This window comes from Anguilla anguilla, chromosome 2, assembly GCF_013347855.1.
Source record: "Anguilla anguilla isolate fAngAng1 chromosome 2, fAngAng1.pri, whole genome shotgun sequence".
In the NCBI taxonomy this organism is placed as follows: Eukaryota; Metazoa; Chordata; class Actinopteri; order Anguilliformes; family Anguillidae; genus Anguilla; species Anguilla anguilla.
Window position 1 is genome coordinate 12,487,725 of NC_049202.1, and position 23,854 is coordinate 12,511,578.

The 23,854-nt window shown below is 43.4% G+C and overlaps 1 protein-coding gene across 1 annotated transcript in view; it reads left to right on the forward strand.

Annotated features, from left to right (window-relative positions):
- The window catches only part of arid5b (AT-rich interaction domain 5B), a 66,519-nt gene that overhangs the window by 32,502 nt on the left and 10,163 nt on the right, over positions 1–23,854 (forward strand). Inside the window, 4 exon segments of the mRNA XM_035405561.1 lie at positions 10,458–10,576; positions 11,786–11,990; positions 13,949–14,001; positions 15,909–16,006. Of these exon segments, the coding sequence (XP_035261452.1) occupies positions 10,458–10,576; positions 11,786–11,990; positions 13,949–14,001; positions 15,909–16,006 (475 nt within the window).

The window sequence follows — 23,854 nt, forward strand, 5'->3', positions numbered from 1 at the left end:
TTACAGGGCTTACTGATAAAATAAACAGACAATGGTATGCTAAAACTGAATGGATTTTCATGTACATCGAGTAAAACATTCCCAGAAGTGGTGTAATAAGCAGTGAAATGGTTATGATAGATCAAACATTTGGTTACGTTATTTGAATGTTAAGATTTGGTTGTGTAAACCCTCATTTCTTTCTCCTCTCAGGGTTGTTATGGTACTAACTCATTGAGTTTTGCATACCGAACTGACAGCGGTGAGCCCGTGGGCTGAATTTGCTTAGTTTTGTGTTTCACTGTAATTAACTGTTACAAAGATGAGTGGTTTAGCCTGCTTCAAAATTAGAAAGGAGACTTCTTCAAATATCACTCTAACCGCTGTTTAGTTAAAAAAAATAATAGATATTTATTGTATTGTGTGTATGTTTTGTATGTTTTTGTACAATAGCTGTTGCTGAAGGCTCTCTTTGACTTGGGAGCTGCAGTGTGTTATAAGTTTGCATAGCACAAGGCCATTCATGCGGAAATAATTGACTGCGTTCTGAAGAGCTGCACAGCTATGGCCTTAATGGCCCTCTGGGTTCAGTTTAACAATTAGTTTGTGCACTTTGCTTTCTCCCCGGTCATTGTGCGCCGCAAAATACTAATCCAAATCATGTATCATTACGCGGAGTGCACGGAACAAAACGCACTGTATCAACAAGGCCATTTGAAAGTGTGTGATAAGGAATATTTACGCCGAGGGCTGTGTCTTTGAAAAAAAAAAAAAAACCAGCCGTCCAAATTAGACGGTAGCGTTGGTGTGACTAATGGTTCTCGTTTGAGCAGTCTCTCCTCTCTTTACCTTTTCAAGCTGACACCCTGTTTTTTTTTTTTTTGTTTTTTCTTTTTTTTAAATCCTGACATGGCTTTTTCAGTCTCCAACCACTAGACATATGGTAGCGTACTGTAGAATAGCAAGGCAACATACTGTAGGTCGGAGGGCAGCAGAACGGGGAAAAAAGCATACTTGTAAGCGCACACTTCAAGAGAATAACTCCGATAGCTAAATGCGCTTGTGCCACATACTCTAGTAATGAAAAGGGCGGAACAGAAGGAGGCAATGGCATGCATTCATCAGTGCTCATTCATGATTCCCTCAGAAAAGTGAGAATAAATGCCTCCCGTTTCCAACAGGAATAATTTGGGAATGAACTGGTTGCCGTACTGTTGTGATTTTTCACATTTGGTCAGGCAGTGATTGCACTTTTCGTCGATGCTTGTGCATTGTGGAAAGCCACCATTTTATATTTTTGTAGCAAATTGTGTTCTTAGTCTTTTTCGGGCTTATAGCTCGGCGTACCCATACTGCCCATTTTAAAGGGCTGCTCTGAGACTCCAGTGACATTCTCAATCGGCTAACGAGGTTCTGCGGGGACACGTTTCACGTGAAAGGGCCGGAGGTTTTTATTGCGACGGTTTTTAACCGCGTCGCAGCTCATTTATTAACAACAAACGGTTCCATTGAACTCCCCGGGATGCGACTGCGCCGTGCGTTGAGGAATCCCGCGACAGAAGCCCGATGGACGTGGGGCTTCGTCCGCAGCCCACGTAACAGCGGAGCCGGCTGGCTTGCGCCCAGCGCCGTCGCTGCGTACAGTACGCGCTGTTACATGACAGCGTCGTGACGAGAGACTGTTTCTCAGCCCTCTGTGTGCTCTGTGAGAACAGCACAATGCGGAAAACCCAGAAAGAGCATGTCAGCGCACACGTTATTGGTCTAGTAACAAAGCAGTTTAATATTGCTCATCCAAACCTGTTTCTCTGGGCGTCTAAAAGCTTTCTCTCCCTGGTACAATTGACGTTGAAATGGCAGCAAATGCCAACAATTAAGTTACTTGAACACTGTAATTGAAATTCCTGGCATCACCAGTTGTTTATTTATTTTTTTTTCAGCTGGGTACATTTCATAAACACATATGCATTCAGAGGGATGATGAGGAACAAAAATATTTAGCAATTATTTTAGGCCGTAATGAATTGCTGGTTTCTCCAGTGTTTACTTAATTGTAGTTATTATTCCAAGTTTATTTGGGTTTGGCACTAAGGAACGGTTCAGAGGGAAGAATGCCTTTATCGAGGCAGGGGTGATGAGGGCAGGTTGGCGCGTTTCACTTGCAGATACGCAGTCAGAGATATCAGCCTGTGCGGACGGCTCCCTTCCGCACTGACGCTCTGCGTGAAAGATAAATGGGGGCTGTCTGTTGCCTTCTTCGCGGAAGGCCATATCAAGCAGCAGGGTCCCGCCAGGTTAACTTTGTTGACCCGCGTTGCCAGCAGTGAAGAACTTGCAGATTCAGGTTTTACCAATGATATGCAAATGTGTTTATTGTGAGCGCTGGAAGCTGTGAGCTTGAAGGAGGGCTGGGGGGTGGGTCCTTGAATCATGAGGAAGGGGAAAGGGGGGGGTGGGTGATGTTGTGAGCAGATCTGCGGGGTTTCTTTTCTCTCTTCAATCAGATTTCCCTGGGGACAGCATGGAGATGGGAACTGGCATGTCATTTGTGGACATTTGTCCATCTGTACTGGTGTTAGCTGGGGTGGGTTCCCCTGACAAACAAAAGTGAACATCACCCCCCCCCCCCCACATCCCCCACACCCTTCCCCTCAGGAGCCTGTGAATGCTGAACTTAATGACAGATAAACAAGGAAAGCTTTAGCTCACTAGAAAATCTCATTTAGATACAGATGTTTCTTAATTGTAGGAAAAAATATGTTTTTTCAGAAACTGCACTCACTTTTCAGTTAAGTTATTTATTTCACTTTATTAGTTAAGTTATCAGCACAATGACAACAGACTTTCTATCTGGAGAAGATGTGGTGTGGTTGAAACTTAGAAAATGGCTCCATTTTCCCCTAGAGAGACCTGCCAAACGAAAGAAGAAAGAGAATATTTTAAAAGAAAGACGGGGAAGGAGACGTGCCCTTTTTTCGTCAAATCTTTACTGTCAACGCTGGCTTAAATCTGAGTGTAATCATATGGTGAGATGATGTCATAATTTCTGAGACGGGTTGTCTTGGTTGGGCGATTTTATCTTACGCCTGTGGGCCTAAGTTTTATCTTTGTAATTTTAACACCACTAAAAATAATAGGAGGTGCGAATGTCCACTTGATGTCTGCGTGTGCCTGCAAAGAATGGAATAAATCCATCTTGTCCACGTGGCCAGCTCACCTGGGGAGGGGTAGAACGCCGACTTCAGAGTTATATTGTGTTTCTTGCAAATATACGTGCGGGCATATCTGCCCGTTGTCATGGGGACTCAAGGTCCGCTGTTTGCCGTGTGATGATGATTAGCGACTGGCTTTCAGCCGCGGCGCTGAAATCATACGTGCAGATAACGCCGGCTTCCTCCTGTTAGTGGACCTCCACCGTTTGGCCCGCAAATTCTTTGAAGTCGTAATAGGTTTTAAAGTTCGCAGTTCATTGTCTGTAGGTCATGTGAATTTGTGTGTGTGTGTGCTCAGTTATGGCAGAAATCCTTAAATGCATAAGTACTATGATAAATGTACCAGTTAAACTGCCGTTGCACTGCTACGAAGATAGTTAGCGGAGGGACACGAATTACAAAGAGGACTTATTACATGGGCTTGTCCTGGGTATGATTAAAGCTACATGTAGCCCTATGCAATTATTTGCAGTAGAAAGCTAGTCAGTAAATCTGTTACCAGCTGCCGTATCTTTGTGCTAGGCGAGCCCGCCGTGGAATTTACATTATATACGGGGTAGAGGTGAACAAACAGGCATGGTCAAACAGCCCCACAACCCATGCAAATTTCTCCCAATTGAAGGGGAAAAATAAGTCACATTTTACCCCATTCATTCAAAACCAAAGATTAAAGACGTGGTGAGAGAACAGATAATGATGTCAAAGGGACTGAATTATGTTACTGGTGTTTACTAAATGACCATGTAATTCCTAGATCAAGTACCATTGTTTACGCATTTCTTTGCTCAACCTTTTTTTAATTAACTGCATTTCTTGTTTAGAGAGAACTCTTATCTCTCAATCCTCCTCTTTTTCAGTTTGTGTATCTCTCTCCCCCTTCCTTCCTCCTGCCTGCAGTTGGTGTAGCTTTTCTTGAAAGAAAACAGAATAATGAAAGTGCTTATGCTCCTCTTAAATGTATGTCCGCAACACAGCATACAAGTGGCCCTGATGCTGTACATCAGTGTTGGGGTCAATTGAATTTCACCATTGCAGTTCAATCAATCCGGGAAATGAACTGAGGCGGAAAATCTCCATGGAACATTATGAGCATTTTTCAATTTGTGACTTGAATTGCAATTAATTTCCTGAACGGACATGGAATTGACCCTAACCCATGGAAACACTCTTAATGGGAACGGGGGGGGGTGGAGGCAAGAGGTGTTTTTCATTTGCAGCCGCATTATGTCTAAATAAATAAGTAAGGACGGCAAAAGGCGATACCGTGGTATCAAGTGCGCCGTCGTCCCTCGAAATCTCTGCTCCGCCTGACCGCCCCGAACGGGTCCCAAGCAAGTTTGTCGGAGCCGCGGCGTTACGACGGAATGGCGGGCTGGGGGAGCGCATCGCCACCGGTTACGTAAGCCCAGAGGGCACATGCATTAGCCGGAGCGCGAGCGCGGAGTTTTGATGGCTGTCTGCGGCGCTAGCTTGCCTTTTAACACTGCATCTGTCAGACTAATTGCATTTGCGCCGTGCTGGCTGTAATGCAGTTGCATCAGCTATTCTGATGTTAATTTTCACCGCGCGTGAATTCGCCCAGAGAACATTGTGCAATTTATATTGAAAAATGTATCGTGGGGCCCGTGATTACCCTCTTGTAGATTATTTCTCTAGCAGTTTTTTAAATTGGAAGCTTCTGATATTTCCTCCACACCCCCTCTCACTATGAAATATTTATCGTAAGGGAGTGTAATGTTGCATTTGTCCATATGCGTTATGAATTAAACATATTCTTATATTATGTTTGCGTAGATATAAATGCACGTGCATCTCTTTTTATTCATGATTGAATGTTTTATTTAAGACTGATGTTTTGGAAAACGAGGAGCCACGCATCGCACATGGCTTCCGATTGGAATGGTGAGTGACATAAACCAGGGAAGCTGTTTGAAATCCATTGGAATCTAAGTGTTAATTGGCCCATTCATTAAATGTCAATACAGATGGCGGGAGTCGTGTGAAACCGCAGCGCGTATGAGTGTCTTCATTCAGAGGGACAGGGGAAGAGTGTATTTGGAGAAGGGGGGGGCCTATAAAATGGGGATTTATGAGAAGTGAGATGACTGGATGGCACATGCCAGGGATAGCAGATAAACTTACATCACACACACCCCCCCCAGTCACCCCGTTCTGTCTGACATTTCTAAATGAGGATGAAATGCAGCGTATGGAAGATATACTAAGTAAACGTTGAGCGCCGGGATTCTGTTACAGCGCATCTGTTGTTCGGCGGGCGCCCTTAATTTGCGCGTCCATAAATCCCGCTCGTAGCGCCCTGGCTGTCCCGGGGTTAGTGGACCTTGCTGTAGCGATGGCTGACCCCCTCGCCAAGTCCTTTCAGACCGGGCACGCTCGGTGCCCGTGAATGTGCCTGTGGTCCGAGATGAAACGGAGGGATTAATAGAGACTTTTATGGAGGTTTTTTTCCCATTAGACTTTTTTATTTATTTTTTTTGGTTTGTTGTAGTGTTTTAAAGCTGGTGGAGACAGTGAGTCACTCGGAGGTATTCATCTTTGTAAGTGTGCTGTGCTTTGTTTGTTTCATCTGTTTTTATTTTCAGCAGAGAATGTGCGTGAGCACAAAGACAACGGAAGTGATTTTTTTAAGCTAATCCATCTGATCATGACGATCATCGCTGCTGTTACTTAACTGAATGCTCTTATTTACAGAGAGTCAGACATGTTCAATAACTTATGAAATGTCTCTCTAGCACAGCTGCAGTGAAGAATGTGGTAAATGTTGCCTTAGATTGTAATCTATTCTCTTTTGATTAAGGTTTCAGTCCTACCATGGCTAGTCTGTTTTTTTTCCAGAGCTAAGTGGTTAATTTATCATTTTTCATGCAATTTCTGTAAATGTCCACATATAATTTTATCATTACACATTCCTTGGTTATATGAGGTCATTATTTCTTAAATTCAGGGTAATACCCCACAGTGACACTAGAGGGCAACTAGTTGTCAGTGTGCTGCTCTCTAACACGAGGGATATAAATAATTCAAAGTAGTTCTCTGGCTAGCCAGTATTCATTTTCTTGTCATATTTTCTATTTCTTGTAATAATAGCTATACCCCCAGGCTAATAAAATTAGAACAATATTTTCATGCAAGTAGTCTGAAATGGTGAGGCTGTGAGTGAGTGTGTGTGTGTGTGCCTGCGAGAGAGAGAGAGAGAGAGAGAGAGAAGGAGGGGGAGGGGGAGAGAGAGAATGTTTTACATTAGATAATGATCAAATAACAGTTGGTCATGAGTTTATAAAGCTGGCTGGTGAGACTGTGTGGTACAGAGGACTTTCAGTGTACCGAAAGGAACATAGCCTGGATAGAGTTTTCATATTTTTCAGAAATGTTGCACTGTAATTTCCTGCTTTTCGGGCTTCATTCCTTTCAGTTGATTTCCTGGAAACCCTGGCAGACGCAACACGGCGTAAAACTGAGATTGTGACGCACTTGACTGACAGGGCATTTCATATTCATAATGAATATTCCAGAGAGACGACCGCCCACTTATATACTTCCTATCTGCAGTTCTTGTGTGTCCGACAAAGGAAAACAAAGCGGGGGGGGGGGGGGGGGGGGGCAGCAGCACGGCTCTATAAACGTGGCGTATCAGGTTATGAGCGATGAATGATTTAAGGAAATCCATAAATGAAATATTTACTGTGTGAGTTTCAGCTGATGCTGCGTGCTCTGAAATAGACCGGGAGGGGGAGGGGGAGGGGTAGGGGGGTGTCGGGGAGGGGCGGGGGGGGTGACGAAGCAGTACAGGTTTGGAGAAACGGTGACTCGTGCTGCACCGCAGTGCCTGAGCGCTGTCAGCGCTTCGGTCCGTTATGTAGCGTACACACGCGCCCGCACAGCCATGCCTAGCCGCCTCCCCGTTTCCGTACCCTCGCCGTCGAAACCCCTGCGCTCGGGACCCTGGGGGACACAGGATTTGCATCGAACCAACGCGTTTCTGTCGCACGATCACAGAGGCCAAAAAATATTTGGGCCTCCGAGCATTCAGCAAAACAAATATTAAATAAAATAAACAGATTAAGATGGTAAGCTTTAAGCTCGGATATCTCCGTCGAGCAAGCCTTCTAACTGTGTATGATTAAAAAAATAGACCAGTTCCTCTTTCAGATGGGAATCGGAGAGCACACAGCATTATTTAGCGAGGAAGGTATCATTTATTCATTGTGTATGTTTTTCTCCTTCTGTGCATGGCAGTGCCATCTGCTGTATAGTGCAGTATTAAATGGAAGAGCAAGAGAGAGAGAGTACAGAGGGGATTGATTTTTCCCTTGTTCTTACAGACAGAAGGCTATATTCTGTGCAGACAGATCTGAAGTGACAGGATTTTTTCTTTCTACTGCAGTACATTGATATTAATATTTCTGCCAGTGTTCTCATTTGCCTTCTTCATTGAAAGGCGTACAGATGGATCTATGAAATGAAACACAACAGGGACAAGGACTGCCGATAAGAGTATGCAAGGTTTAGGTGTGTCCACTGCTGTCATTACAGGTTATTAAATCATGGGAGTTTTAGAACAGCTAAGCTTGTGGGTTCTGTGGAATGAGGTAACTTCCTGTGGAAATAGGTCACTTTCCAAAAAAGAATAAATTTGAGAATAATATTGTTCAGTTATATTATTATTATTATTATCATTATTATCATCAGATTGTCTGCTGAATTAGGACAATGTATGGATGATGAAGTAGTTAAATGAGACAAAGATCTGTCAAATGGCTGCATTTATTGCTTACAGTAGTGTGTGCATAATACATTGTTTGAAGGCTGACCCAAAAATGGCTACCAAATCGAGGTTACTAACGTAAAACACAACAATAAAATTCTGCTCAGGTGATGCATCCGTGGTAGAGTGCTGTTTAGGATGTTCCATCACCAAGATAGCAGATAGTGTGCTAGAATCAACATTTTTCCATTCACCTTGGGGGGTTCGTTTGTATTCCGGGGTGAAATGCCGCAGTTATAGAACACAAGAAAGATAATGCCTACAGCCATGTATAAGATAACAGTAATGACATTCCTCACATGCTGCGCCTGCCACAGAGAGCCTTTTTTATTTTTATTTTTAATTTATTTTTTATGAAAGACTTTCTGGATCTTTCAAGATTTTTTCTGTTAGTGTGTTCAGGGGATCCACTTTAAACTGAACCTATTTGGTTAGAGAGAACAGGAGAAAATAGTAAGGACGTTATACACGTTTAAGGCCTTGCCAGTGCACTAATTTTTCTCAGTCAAGCCATGGGGGATTTGATAAGCAAAGTGGTGCATCACTACAACCTCAAGCCCCAGTGAAATTGAAATGCTGCTCTTGAAAAGCCAGAGCAATAAATTACAGTCAGAAGATTTGGTGATAAGAGATTTAGAACCGGGATCGTTTCATGGTCGCTCACACTCACATTGCCTGGAAGCATTACCACAAAGGCGGTCACATTTCCCGGGAGCGATTGTAAACTTTTTTTCCCTCAGTCAGAGCACCAGTTTGCCCTTGCTTCTCCGCGCTTTTTGCAGCAGTACAGTGACACAGTTTTTTTTACAGGCGCGGTTGTGTTTGCCAAACACCCCCACCCCCCCCCCCCTACTCCCCTCCCCGCTCTTATCTGGAGAGAGCGTATGTATATGGGTGCTGGGGAAAGTCAATAAAGGGGAGAAGTGGGGCACCGGCCCCACTGGCAGGGCTCTCTGGCCGCGTTCGGCATTCAGCGGCCTCCCATCCCCTGCCCTTCATCCCGCCATTCTTGGCCAGCCTCTAATCTGTTTATGTGTGAGTAATGGAGCGCTGAGACGGGGCCAACAGAAGGAAAAAAAAAACGGTACGAGCCAAAAGCCGAAAAGCGTTCACTCCGCTCGAATCGCCGAAGCACTTCAGGAGCGCGGGACGCGCTTCACATGCCGACGAGCCGGTGCTGGAAAGCGCCACAGGCCTCCTTATGCGGGAGAAGGAATGGGTAAAAAAAAAATTTAATCTCTATTTTTAAAACGAGGGGCAGCCTGTTCGTTTTCTTCCTGTCAGTTAATTTAATATGTTGCAGAGCGGTGAACCTTGGCTGTTGCGAGCCACATCTCTTTTGTGAGTTCTCTCCGTGCGTGCTTACTGGTGTTTTGTGGTTTATTATAATCATAATATGAAGCTCGAGTATATTTAGTTCCTCTGAAATATGTACTGCGTGTCGAAAATGGAGGAACTATTTGTCCAGACTGATGACACTTTGTGAAAACAGTGGTATTGAATCTTAACAAGTGTATTTTAAGTAGTCATGAGTAATTTCATTACTCATAGGTTTGGAATTCAAATAGACGTGTGGTATAACAAAAGAATGCAGAAAGCACATTAATCTTCAGGACAAAGACTTGTTATGTTTAAGAAATAGGCTTTTGATTTTTACAAAATGTTCTTTTTACCCTGTGTGAGGTCTTCTGAGGCCTGAACAAGCATGTTTGATATGTCTGGAAAAAACCTGCCCCGTTTCTAGCTAATACGAATGTAGTAGGAATTTTTCGGTGGTGAAACTGTTTAATTTCATTTTCTGCGTTGTGCTTCTGGCTGAGCAACCATGAAGGAAAATGTCAAACAGTCACAGTGGATTTCACCTTCAGTAATTGGTTCTGGTGAATGTCCTTTATTGAAATATGCTCCGTTGTTTTGCTTTAAAGTTTAAACGACAGAGCAAATATGATTCGGTGAAAAAAAAAAAAGGTTGTGAGCCACGGGCCTATCACTGTAATCACTGTAACCTTGGCTTTCATCATCACACGCCAAATGTTACTCACTCGTGTGCTAGCGCTTGTTTCTGAGTCAGAGGCCTGTCTCAACAATGAGCCTGTTCAAACAGTCGCTAGTAACTCATTTTTTAATTGATTTTTGGAGATACACACAGAACAAACAGAGGGCTTAACAGTGACATCACCATTCTGTGTTTTCTACCTCCTCGTCCTCCTCCTCCTCCTCCGCCATCATTTCTCATGATGTCTTTCCGCTTGGAATGTTAGCATTTTACTGGTGAAGCTTTTAAGATTGTATCGGTACATTTTGTGCCTAGGAGGCACTGTGACAGGCGTTGGTGTGTAGTGGCACGGCGTGTACTAACCTGCCGATATTATCATGCTACACGTGTGCCATTCCATTGATCGCAGGTGTTGCTTGAATTTCCCAATCAACAATTTGATTGGGAAATTAACCTGAGCTCGGCCTGCCCTCTGTCTCCACAGCGCCCAATCTGAAGGGCCGGCCCCGGAAGAAGAAGCCCTCCATCTCCCAGCGACGCGACTCGCAGAGCCAGAGCTCGGGCAAGGAGGCCAGCGGCGCCGAGGGCAAGGCTCCTGCCAAGGTAGCCTCATTAGCATTACATTTCCCCGCACGCCCTTTCAAAGGCCCGTTTCAGAGCGCCGGCTCTCCAGGAGTATACTCTTTCACATTTTTGGCATGGAAGCCCGCTTTTCCTGGGGTACCAATAATGTTTAATTAATGTTAGGGTATCAAGTATTTATGACCCTCACAGTTGTTTTTCCTCTTGTTATTTTAATGACCTTTTGTCCCCTGTAATGTGTCTATCTATTACCAAATTTGGTGGGGTGGTGGGGAGGGGGGGTTCACTTGTATAATATTTTGGTTTCCTTTCCAGAAAAACAGCTTAGGCTCTCAGAGCCTTTGCAGCTAATGTATTAGAGATTTTCCAGGGGAACTGTAGTCACCCGGAACGGAGATTGTGCTTGTTATTGCTGAGGTGTGATTTGAGCTGGAGCAGGGGGAAGCATGAACTCAACTCTGTGGTGTTTTCCAAACGGCAGTCTCTGTGTAAATATCCCACCGACAAGTTGAGTTAGTGGTTAAATATTATGACTCCACTTTGTTAATGAACAAATAATACTATGTTTTGAACTTGATGGAAAATACATAGTATTATTGCAAAAAAAAGAAAAAAACATGGACAAGGCAGTTATATCTTTTGAATACGGTTAAAATGAGCAGATTTGTTTAGCTGGTCAAGATCAGAATGTCCAATGTTTTTTTTTTTTATCTTTTTTTTTTTCTTTTTTCCCTGTGCATATCCTAACCGGCCTTGATAGCTCTTTTGTAGAAAATAAATTCACTTGATTATATATAGCAGATGGATAAACAGACGTGTGTGGGCCAGCAAATGAGTGTTGTGTGACGACATCATTATAACAGAGCTCTGGCTTTGCTGACTCAGTGCGCGATCCGTGCAGCCCGGGGGGGCCCACGCAGTGCCCGATGGGGGCCCACACGGCCAGGGATGCAGCTCGAAATTCAGTCTCTGTGGGCCCCCTTCCCCATTTTAGTCCAGGCCTTTTGAGGGCCCCCCCTGGGCCCCCTCCCTTCCCTGCCTGGGCCCTGGGTAGTCAGTTTAACGGTGCCCCCCCCCCCCCCCCCCCCCAGCTGTGATATTCCCCTGCCCACACCAACCAAGGCCTTGCTGCTCCCCCCACCCATTTCTCACCATAGCCACCTAAAACCGCTGCTGCTCTTTCCACCTCGCCCCCTCTCTCACCTCCGCCATGTGGTCTTTTGGTTCCAGGTGAAAACCGACCCCAAGGCGGCGGTGGCCAAACCCAAAAACGGCGGCGGCGGCTGCAAAAAGGCGGCCGCCGAGGAGAAGCCCAAGGTGGAGGCAGGTGAGGAGTGCCGGGCGGACGAGCAGGCCTTCCTGGTCGCTCTGTACAAATACATGAAAGAGCGGAAAACGCCTATTGAGAGGATCCCATACCTCGGGTTCAAGCAGAGTAAGTAGAGCCCGCCTCCCTTTTCCGACACCATCACTTCACTCTCTCCAGCCCAATGGCAGCTGTGTCTTTGAGATCTGGGGGCGGGGCGGTTAGCATGAGGCTCTGGTGCCTAGTAAACATGGGTCCTTAATGGCATCTCTTTAAAAAAAAAAAAAAACACACACACATTCTGGTGCCTGCGTTCGTCGGTGGTTCAATCAATGCAAATTGTAAAGCCGCAATGGTTTGGGGAGTTTCGATTTTCACCGAAATGAGATTGCCCATTTTGATCTGTGAGTAACTAAAGAACCATTATCATCATTTCACCTTAACACTTAACAGCGTGCACGATGTAGCCTTACCCCCACAGAGGGGTTTAGTATTCCTTAAAAAAAGGGAAAAGATCTTAATCTCTTCTGCAGGGTTGCAAAGTAGGTCAGTGTAACTTAAGAAAATGAAAGAGACAATTATACTCTGTCAACTCTATAGCACTAATTTGCTGCAGCCAACTGCTTTTATGTACATGGCTTGAATAACAGATCAAGCGCCATCAGATGACTCTCTTAAGTAGAGCGACTTCAAACCGCTCTCTGTCTGCCGAGCAGCGAAAATGAAAGCACATAAAATATTTTAAAGATCAACCCCGATCCCTTCCGTCACACTTAATTCTGGACTTCGTAAAGACCGTCTACAAATGTGAAAAATCAAAACTGAAATTTCTCTCGGTAATATGAAGCCGTCGGTTCCGCGCACATTTATATGCAGGCCATAATTACGGTTTCATATTACTACGCAGATCAGTTGCTGGTGCTTTCCGAGCTATTGTGACAGACACAGCGTCCATTCAGTTACATTTTCCATCCTTATGTTACACACCAAACCAAAGACTAAAATAGACATACAAAACTGACATACTGTATCTCTCGCTTTCTCTCTCTCCCTTTCTTTGTCCATCTCACAGTGTACTAGCATTAAGCATTAAGTTGTGCCTAATTAGGTCTCTACCACCACCTTACACCACATAATAAAGAACATAATTGTTAAAAAAAAAAAAAAAAAAATTACAGGAGAGAGAGGTTCATTATTTCTCATTCTCTTAGATAAACAGTAATTCCCACAGCCAGTGGCATATTTCCAATAGTGTCCTTGGGAATAGGAGCGCAGTCTCCCCTGGCCGCCTTCTCAGAGGTACCCATCAAGGAAAGTTTAATTGGTCTCGTTGGATGTGCGCGGATCCGACTCGTGTGCCTCTATGATAATGGCGCCGCAGAACACGCCGCTTGAAACGACATGAAGGCAAGAAGAGACGGGCTTTTATAATGTCGCGGCGTACTGCGGTAATTACTGATGCATGACACCCTTACGGACGGATCGGTGGGTTTTCACCTGAAAAGACAGTGTCACTCAGTGGGGTTGGAGGGGCCCGCCTGTTGTCATTTCTGCCGCGGCCTCTTCTGCAGCCGCGAGGGGGAAGATAATCAATACGAGCGGATCTGGGGATAGGAAAACAGCGTTCTGACAAACGCGAGGCGGTGTGCGCGCGCGGTGATTGAATTCTGATTGATTTCTCCCCCGTGAAGTCCCTCGGTTTATTTGTTGCCATTTTGAAACATGAAACATTTACACATCATTAAATAGACTGCCATTTATTTGGGCCATTATCTGCGAAAGACCGCGTTAACATTCACCACGCAGAAGAACACAACGGCGGGAGAGAAGTAATGAAATTAATGTGTGTCAATATCTCAGATCCTGCATGAATGGGTCCCCACGTTGAAGGATTGATGTTGTTTGTGTGTGTGTGTGTGTGTTTGTGTGTGTGTGTGGAAGCTACTGATTGTAATTGTTGCAATGCTAACAATTGCCTGTGTGTGTGTGTGTATATATATGTGTGTGCGTTTGTTTGTGTACTGTATGCGTGTTTGTGTGTGTTTACAGTGAGTTATTGATCTTAATGCTTATTATCCCTCTAACAGTAAACCTTTGGACTATGTTTCAAGCTGCTCAGAAACTGGGAGGATATGAGCTGGTGAGTGTTTACATAATCCTGGCTGAAAATCCCTGCCTCTCATTCTTCCTTTCTCCCCGGGCTCTGAGATACATGAAGAACAAGCGGAGTCATTTTCTGATTTTAGGCCCGCTGTCAGATTTTGTGTTTACCCGGCCGAGCTCGGGCGAAACCTCGCCTAGATCCACATTTGGCGGAGTGATGCAGTTGTTGTAAAATGTTCAAGTGGAAAACATATGTAACTCTTTTTCTGTCAAGGAAATTGGTAGCGTCTGTGCTGCACCCATGTTGGGACTGTGAAAGGGAACTGCGATTGTGCAACAAAGCCAACAGTACAATAAAGAGATTTCACTTGGCAGCCAATCTGACATCTGCTCTGTTCTAATATAGGAAAAGCATTTAAGGGCTTTTCAATTTAATCAGTTAAGGTTATTCAAATACTGTAAATGGCTCTGTATTTGTTTATCAGCAGTGAAATAAGAGAGTGGCAGCCAAAATGTTTATGATCGGAGCAAACAGGAAGTTATTCATCTGATTTCAAAGGTTCCTCTCAAGCCTGCTATCGTATGGTTTATCGGCAGTTTAGCGTACCCTGTGTACAGGAAGCACTGTGCTTTGCATATCTACTGTAATGAAATTATTCACAATACCATTACGGGTTGCTTTTTAGCATTGAAATTTTTCCTGGCTGGTTCTGCAGAATTGGTTTGAAGCAGCTGACATCTGTGATAAAAATCAGTTTTCAGAGGAAAATGATGTCATTGGAAATATTTACATTACACACAATGATCAGATTAAGCTCTGTAGCTGGTGCTGTACTCGGTCTGACAGAATTGTGTTTTCTTGCCAAAAGGGAACTTAAAACCTGCCTCTCTGATAATAGCTATGTGAAAACAAACGGCAGTCATGAAATATTAAAGCTGAGGTATTTCATAGTGCGCGGCAGGAGCCTGAGAAAATGTATAGTTCACATGCTGCCAAAAGTATGTGGATCTTTAAGTCCGTGTAAGGACATGACAAGTTGTTCTGTAAGTGCAGTATCAAATGCTCTCTGAAACTATTTTCCAAGTCTGAAGTAGATTTTATATACAAGGTTGTACTAAATCATCGGAAAGCATTTGTAAGATGGCTCTCTGATCACGTGCTGATGAAAAGTATGGAGAGACTGCTTTGCCCTTACTGTAATTACATGTTTCATATGGCGGAGCTCAATATAATGATGCATATTGAGTTCAGAAGGATTCTTCCAAGGCCAAACAAACACACATCAGGATACATTATCAGGATACATTGTTTTTTGGAATTAATTGTGTGGCGCACGCAGGTTTATATCCAGGGAAGTATGTAATTATTATTGTGCTCATTCAGAGATTAGTACGTTATATTAGTATGCTCTGTAGAGGTGACTTCACATAATGAACAGAAACCATCAGCAAATTAATTGCAGTCGCCTCGAGGAATGCATTTCAGGCAGCTTTAACTCTTTGTTTGCCAAATGCGCTGCTACCGCTAGAAATGATGAATTCTTTCATGTGTTACACAGTGGAAAGTTGGTCACTTTTTGGTTCTGCGTGTACCTACCACGCCCAGGCTTGGATCTGGTGGCAGTTAAAACTCAGATCGTTGCCTTGGCTACCGTGTCAGCTCTGTTATTCACAGACAACTTTTCCAGTTGTGTGGTCTGCCACGGTGGCTGCAAAGCGGGGTCTGAGGTGCGAAAGATAACTGCACGGTGAGCACCTGCTGCAGCGTATGCGGCGTCACGGTGGGTTCCACCGCAGACAGTAGGCCCCCGACGGCGACGCAGAACCAAAAAGAGGACCGTGGCCCTCTGTGGCCCCCTGTGCAGTGTTTGGCCATGGTAATGTGTTTACCCTTCACGCTTAGCAGTAACCCCCTGCCCTCCCTTCCTATTCCCCTCTCCTCAGATCACAGCTCGCCGACAGTGGAAAAATGTATACGATGAGCTTGGCGGCAATCCTGGAAGCACTAGTGCTGCCACATGCACTCGCAGACATTATGAAAGGTAAGGCCCCATGGTTTCTCTCCTCCAAGGAGTCTGCCACCCCTCCTTTTTGGTGGCTTACCTTCTTCTGCTTTACTGTAGGTCCAACTGGCTCACTAGGTGTATCTCACTGTAACCACTGTCTTTGAGAAAATGTACCCCAGGGAAAGTGCTTAACTGGCCATATCAAGGCTTTGGAAATCAAACATGTTGTAACATTCAGAAATGCCACAGTTATAAACTACAGATTTGTATATATATTTATTTATTTCTTTAAAAGAGGCCTAGGCGCACTTAAATATACTCTCATAAAATACCAAGTGATCTGGACACGTGCAGTACATGTTTCTAAAATCCAATACCGATATGTTGGGGAGTGTTTGCACATAAAAAGTCTGCCTGTTGGGAAGTATTCATCATCATGGCGGAAAGGAAGTACTACACGTGAACGGGTCAGGCTGCCTTTCCATGTTCTTTGTGGCCCTTTGCGGATCCACCGATCACTGTGAGAATAATTCTTTGCGTTGGCCTGTGGGAAACTACAGATCACCCTCACAATGGTTTGTTATGTCGGTACGTGCTTTCCTTTTTAAAAGGCAGTTAATGTTATGAATGGCATTTAATGTACCATGGCAGTTCCAGGTGTCCTTTGTACAAGCAGAGCATATTAGTCTGTGTTGCATGCTTTAGTGGAGATCTCCCACCCAAAGGCTACTATTCTATCTTCACATCCATCAAGAGTGCGTCGTGTGTGCGTGCGTCTGCCTTCTCTTACGGCAGAGTTTCGAAGGGCAGTTCTGAGCAGCGAGCGTATTCATATTAGCCGTTTTGGTCGTACTCCACGCGCACTCCTTTGCGAAAGTGACAGTTCTTGTCTTCGCGTCGTGGCAGAAAAACAGTCCAATGTGACCTTTGAAGTTTTGTCTGAAGACAGCTTCCCCCTGACGCCGAGAGAGAGAGGGAGAGAGGGAGAGAGAGAGGGTGACAGTGTCAGGCAGGTGAAAGCGCTGGAGCTCTGCCACCAGGGAGCTTTGCTTGGCCGCCCTCCAGCAGAAACAGCAGGTACATACTTTGTGCTGAATCGATACAAACCAATAATATCTTGGCGCAGTGAGTAATACGCTGCCAAAAGGGAGGGGAGCATCCCTGACCAAAAGACCAGATTTGCTGATGCTTTTCGCTTGCGCAGCTGCGGGGACAATTAATTGAATTAATTTTGCCGGGCAAACGAAGTTATTCTCTCTCCCTTTGGTGGCGGATGAAAGATGGATCTGCCCGCGGTGAGGTCGGTCCCGGTCCCCGGTCCCCTCGTCCGCTTCGGGACGTGCGGCGCCGCCGCCATTGTTCGGCGGCGTGCCCAGAGGTTTCGGTTCTGAAGTGGCCTTTCGCCGGTCTCGTTCACACGCCCTTGTCAAAGGGGGCGGAGCCAGGGAGCTGGGAATGTGGCTGTTTCAGTTTTTACCAGGCTCTCAATTTCATTCAACAAGACGAGCACTCGGGCTATTTTATTTATTTTATTCAGTATATATCTCAACCAGTCTGTTAACACGCAGTTTTAAGTGCAAACCTATTCTGCAAACACAGCCACTTCCCATTTTAGCTTTTTTTTTTTTTTTTTTTTACAGAAAAATGTTTAGTCGTGTTTTTTGGTTTTGGGTGTCTTTCCTGGATGGATTGGCTGAGAACATTATGTTTGTACTTCACTTTCAGAAAGTAGGCAGTGTTAAAGATTGTTAACTTCACATGAATGGCTTTTGGGAATTTAACTACCTCCCTGTGGCAAAAAGTGAAACTTACTCTAGCTAATTTTAGCAGTTGTCTTTAATTTGAGGTGCTTAAAGTGGTTATGGGTCTATTTCTCAGAGAGGATGAGAATCAATATTTAACCTCAAACTAATGCTCCAGCCTCACTCACTACAAATACCTTTAATGATATTTATTTAAGTGGTTCCTAAGATTAGCTTTCGGCCCAATGACACTCGGTTTGCAAATTAGGTCATAAAAAATTATGCTAATAACCTTGAAACAGACTGCAACATTCTTCCCTTTAATTTCACACTGCTTTTTAATTATATAGGTCAATGGCATTGATCAGACCCTGCTATGCATTTCATCCCCCGGCTTTCTAGAGAGAGGCCTTTGTTCCGGAAACTTTCACGAATGCTGCTGCAAAGATAGCAGCAGCCTGTAAATCTTGTTATGTGTGTATTTTGTATCACTCTGAGAAATGTATTCGTATCCCATAAAAATAAAAAGATCCATGGCAACAGTGTCATTTATAGCAATTTTCTATTTGAGTCTTGTCGTTTTTTTTCCCCTTCCCTCAGAGGTATGCATATCACGCCACAAAATGTCACAAGAACCAATAAATCTCGACCCAACCCAGTTCCAGGAATGAAAAATTCAGTTTGAAGTATGTCTGTTGTTAATAACATACAGGTACCATAATGTATAATTGTGCTATTTGGCTGCGTATAAAATGTGTCATCGAAAGGGGCGTTAAGCCTGAATATTACAAATGCAAGTATCGCATTTCTATATAGAGCAACAAAAAAGGGATTGGGGGAGGGGGGGGGGGGGGCAACATCCATTCCTCCCAGCACTTTATTGATTTTTGTATTCCCTTCGGAATTAATGTTTGCTCTAAATTCAGGCAAGCCATGCTTCAGAGAACACATCCTTGAACCTATAGTGAGTATGACAGATTTAAATGCAGGGCCTTTAAGTATTTTAATGATCTAGCTTCGAACCAGCGCTTCTCCGCTGAGCATTACATCAGCTGTTTTTTTCCCCCCTCGAGAGCTCAGGGCTTTATTTGAGATCTCTCTCCCTGCTGTAAACACATGGTAAAAAAACCAGTTTGCTCAGTAGATGTGGCATGTTAAACCCTTCTGTATTACGCGTTGTTGCATTTGGCCTGAGTATCTTTATATATTAAAGGGATTTATTTGTCTTTGATTTATAAATGCCAAACTCATTACAGTGGCTGTTTGCACTGAAATATCAACAATTATTTGTTTTTTTCTAGCTGAAATGTATAATGGTATAAAGTATTAGAGTTACCATTTTGTGGGCGCAGTCAGTTTTAATTCAGTCGTTGGATGATGTAATTTGTTTATCGTAATTTGCTTATTAAATATACAGCCTCATTTGTGCAGTTAACATGGCATCACTTTTGTCTTCTTTGTGAGACAAAGAGTCTCTCTGATAGACTGGACTGAAGATGATTAAGTGCATGGCAGGGTAAATCCAGCCCAATTATGAAGCACCTTAGGCGTGTTCACCGCACAGTCCCCAAGTGTGCCTTGTCAGTCATTCTGAAAGGCAAAACATATGTGGCCGTAGTCCTTGGTTACATCGATATGTTAAATCAGTTCTCTCCACTGTGGCAATAGATTTTTCATTCGTCGGCCAATGATGTGTAACTGACCTGTATTAAACATTTACAAAGGTTAGACTTTGCTTTCTTGGGTAGGGTTCCAATTCTGCCTTGTGCTTAGATTCCTGGCTTCTCCAAATTTGCAGATTAACAGTCTTTTTCCCCCTTTTCTTTTTTCTTTTTTTTTTTTTTTTGGAGAACTCAGTTTTGGAACTGAGATTTTGTGCTGTTAGCAACCACAGTATTGATGTAGTTTCATATTCACTGAAGGCTTATTTGTGCTGTATAGCTATAAAGTGTCCTGAGAAGAAAAGGGGCCTGTGTTTGTTTTGTGCAGAGAGGGAAAAAAATGTTCCAAGGAACTTGGCGGCAAAGAAGAGGCTTTTGATTTTATTCCTTTAGAATGATTTTTTAAGGGGAAAAAAAAATAAAAACATTTGGCTCTACTGGAGATTCGGCAAGAAAATTCTTCCAATAATTGTGAGCAGAGAATTTAAAAAGGGTATAATATATATATAAGAAGACTGTACCCCTCAAACATAATTCAACACTTTTAATAATTAAAATTTGCTGTTGAAAGTTAATGGGTTTTAGCCTTTGGGAATGGATGAGGTAATTTCAGGTCTAAAAGGCAGACATGACAAAAGGAGTAGTTTGGCATTCCCTTACAGCCTTGTTTAACTGTGTGAATCAGGATTAGTTCAAGGGTCGACTTCTTGACAAAACCTTTGAGGCAGCCACCAAAGCCTAGGGAACAATGTCTTTTTTCACCCCCTCTCTTTCTCTCTTTCTCTCTCTCTCTCTCTCTCTCTCTCTCTTTGCCCCCCTTCTCTCTCTCTCTCTGTCTCACTCTATCCTTTTATTAGATCTGCATTTGCTTTGCCACAGACCGTCCTGCTTTTTCAAGTCCCCAGAATTACTTTAATTATAACCGCCCGAGTTAAATCACAACTTTCCAGAAGTGATAATTAAGATCTTGTTTTGGTTTTCTCGTAAGCTGTTCTCCGTAAGCTGAAGCAGCCCCAGGCCTCCAGCTCAGCTGCGCTTCCATTATGCTCAATAACAAGGATCCAGTTGTTTGTTTAACATTCATTTAGCATCAGAAACTTGCTGAGCTGCCATCTAGCTTTGCCTCTCCTTTACTGTGGCTCAGTGGTAATTCACAGCCAGAAAGTGGTGTTTCATCAACTAGTCATTAGAGGCAACTCTGTGAAACGCAATCCCAAAACTACTTTGTCTCCGTCAAATTACTTTTTCATTTCATTTGCAATTATGTTTCGTCCTGACATTTCTTCTGGAATAAAGCTCTGATCTCCTCTGATGAAAACTGTGCTCTGTTGAGATGTGTGTTCAGATAATTGTGTTTTGACGGTAACATGAATTTTAAAAATGTACACCATACAAACAATTGACATCCACCATATCTACTTCACAGATATTACTGTACGTGTTCTCATACAACAATATTTCCCCTCACAATTTTTATTTCCTTTGCACATGAAACATGTACAGTCAGTTATTATTTTTCATGTACTATTTGCAGCATGTTTACCATCTTGGGCTGCCAGTATGTCTGCATTCTCATCCTTTTATTTGCATTTTTCCTAGTGGGCAGTGTGCCATCTTGTGACTAAGACAGGGAATTACAGCACTTATATAATAGTAATATTAGTAATAATGATAATAACAATACCAATATAATAACTGGTATATCATTATTGCTATTAGTAGTAGTAGTATTAGTATAATAAAGTAGTAATTATTATTATATTTTCATTGTTTGCTTTAGTATTTTGTCTGTTTGTGTAACAGACAATATAAGTATACTGTCACGTTCTGTGATACTACTGTCACATGTGTCACATTCCTTGATCTCAAATGACTGTAGTCACCACAAGCAGTTGCTTGTGTGTTTTTCAGTGAATGCAACTGTTTTAAACCGTGTAAACACCGTTCCTCAAATGCAAGCCTATCAGATTATGTAAGAGGTTATATAAATATTCGAGGATATTTGTGCGCATTCTCTCAGGGATGAACGTAAGCTAAACAGGGCACCCTGATAGGAGGTTTGTGCTAACATCGGCATCGATTCGTTCCCACCTTTAATGTTTGCGGGTCATCTGGCGAAAAGTCCCTGAACCTCTGCGTAGCGAAACCTGGTTGCTCATTTGAGGAGCACGAGAAAGGTCAGCTACCTGCCTCCGCCCCTGCTCTATCGATGTGCTCTTGAGAGACCAGGCGCCGTCTGTGTGGTCCTGGGCGGCCTTTCCTCTCACACCTACTCTACGGTTAGCGTCTCTCTTTGCTTCTCTGCCGCGGTGGGTGCAGTTGCGGTCAATATTTTGACCGACAAAAAACGTACAAAAAGAGCAAAGATGCGCCACGGCTCATCCTCTGTTAGCGGCCCTTGAGGTCGAAATGCCCCGTAGTCCCACTATGCATGGTTCCTCTTTCTTATGTACTGCAGTAATGGGGGCTGTAGAGGATATTGCAAAATTTTTGCATTCGTCAGTGCTTGCTCAGTGTAGCTTTTAAAGCACCTTAGCCGAGCATGTTCTCCAGTACAGGAAATAACAGTTGAGACCAGCGTTACTTTTCCATTTATGCATTATGTGACCAAACCACGCACGCCTGTATTTATTTCATACTTATTTTTACAAGGGAACGGGTTCCGTGTTGCCATGGTTTTCTAATTAATTTATTTATTTTAGCCGGTTTCCCTGGGCAAGGGCACTAGCCATAAACATACCTGGGCTCCGAGTAAATGCTGCACTTTGTATAATTATTGTGTTCTTTAAGTGAGATTATATAAAGAGCCTGTGTTCCGAGCGCTTATTATGGAAATGAATGTTATATAAGACGTGGATTAGAAGCTCGGAGGGAAGCAGACAGTGGAGCAGAATCTTATTACCCACTCAGTAGCACTCCCAGCGGAGGTCTGGGCCAGATAAAGGCAGTGTACACAGGCATTCAGTTCACCTTCATTTTTCCCAGCCAGGCAGCCATCTCTGTAGTAACGCCCCTATCTGTTCAGAGCGCTTCATTATTCATGGATCCATCCTGCATAGCAATTGCGAGCCTGAATTAATGATGGTGCGCGTTTCATTTTTCACACCTGTGCTTTGATTCTTGTTTTTTTTTTTCTTTCTTCAATTTATAAATTACTGGCTGCGCCGCTTTGTCCAAATGAAATGTGTGACTTTGAAAATAAGGATGCTCTGCGCCGTTTAGCTGTAGTTCATTTATTTGTACATAAATTTCTATACGAAGGTCAAAAACAAGGTGAACAAATAAAAAATGTGTGCGTGTACAGGGGGATGGTGGAAAAAACCCTCAAGAGCTTATAGGTTGCCCGACTGAGAGAATAAAAAAAAGAAAGTGGTGCTGCATTTTATGCAGAAATATGAATCATTTAAATAAAAAACTGAATGCTATTAAAGGAAAATAAATGGCACAAAAGCAAATCTGAATAGCTATTGCATTTAAATTACGATTCCATTAAAGGTAATGAGGAAAAAAATTAACAAGCTACTAGACCAGAGAATTCAGCAAATAAGCTCATTTGCACAAGATTTGTGTGATAAGTGATAGCATATAATAATTCAGTAGTACTAATAGTTTTAAGTGCATTTTATAGAACAATACAAGGATGAGTTGGTACTGTACTGCAGTTATTCTATGATACTGGACCTTTGTATTTAATTTCAAACTGGTTTAACCTGGCCCTAAAAAAATTGGTATGTAGATTATGTAAAATTGTTGTGAGAATGAATTTGTGAAAACAATTACTGAATGAATTTATCAGTAAGATTTTTTTTTAAATGTGAAGGCAAATAGCCAAATCAAATTGGCTATTTATTTATATGGCTAGCTTTTAAACCTTCCCAGTTGAGAAATACTTGTAATAATGGGGGGAAATGATTTATTGCCCCGAGGAGTGAAAGCAAAGGGCATAAACAATGCTTTGTTCTGGTCAGATGGTCAGAGGTGATCTCTGACCGAAACAGGCGGCTCAAAGTGACCTCAGCCCGTGCCCCCGCAGATGTCACCCTGGCCGAATGTTTTGACTTCGTCCGAGCCGCCGTTCGCTCGCTCGAACCGTTCCTCTGCCCTTTCCTGGAGCTCTGTTTTGGAGGTATGAACTGAGTCTGATCCGCGAAACGAACGCGCAGTTTATAGCACTTGTTGTGCAACCTACTGTATGGGGAGTTTGGGGAGGCTTGTATTCCTCTTCCGGTTTCAGTGGTCGGTGAGCGTACCGTCGTTTTGTGAGCGTGCAGGTGCAGCTGAGCTCGCAGACGCGGTGGTTAGAAACTGAGATGTCTTTATATAAACACTCATATCCTGTAGTGAAGTGCCGCACCAGCAGTGGGCCTGCCCTCTGGTAAAACACGTGAATCCACTGAATGGCAGAGCAACATGTTTATCTGGCCTAAAAGTGAACCCGTGTTGTCAGCGTGTTGCAATAGGGTACTTTAAATAACTTTCCC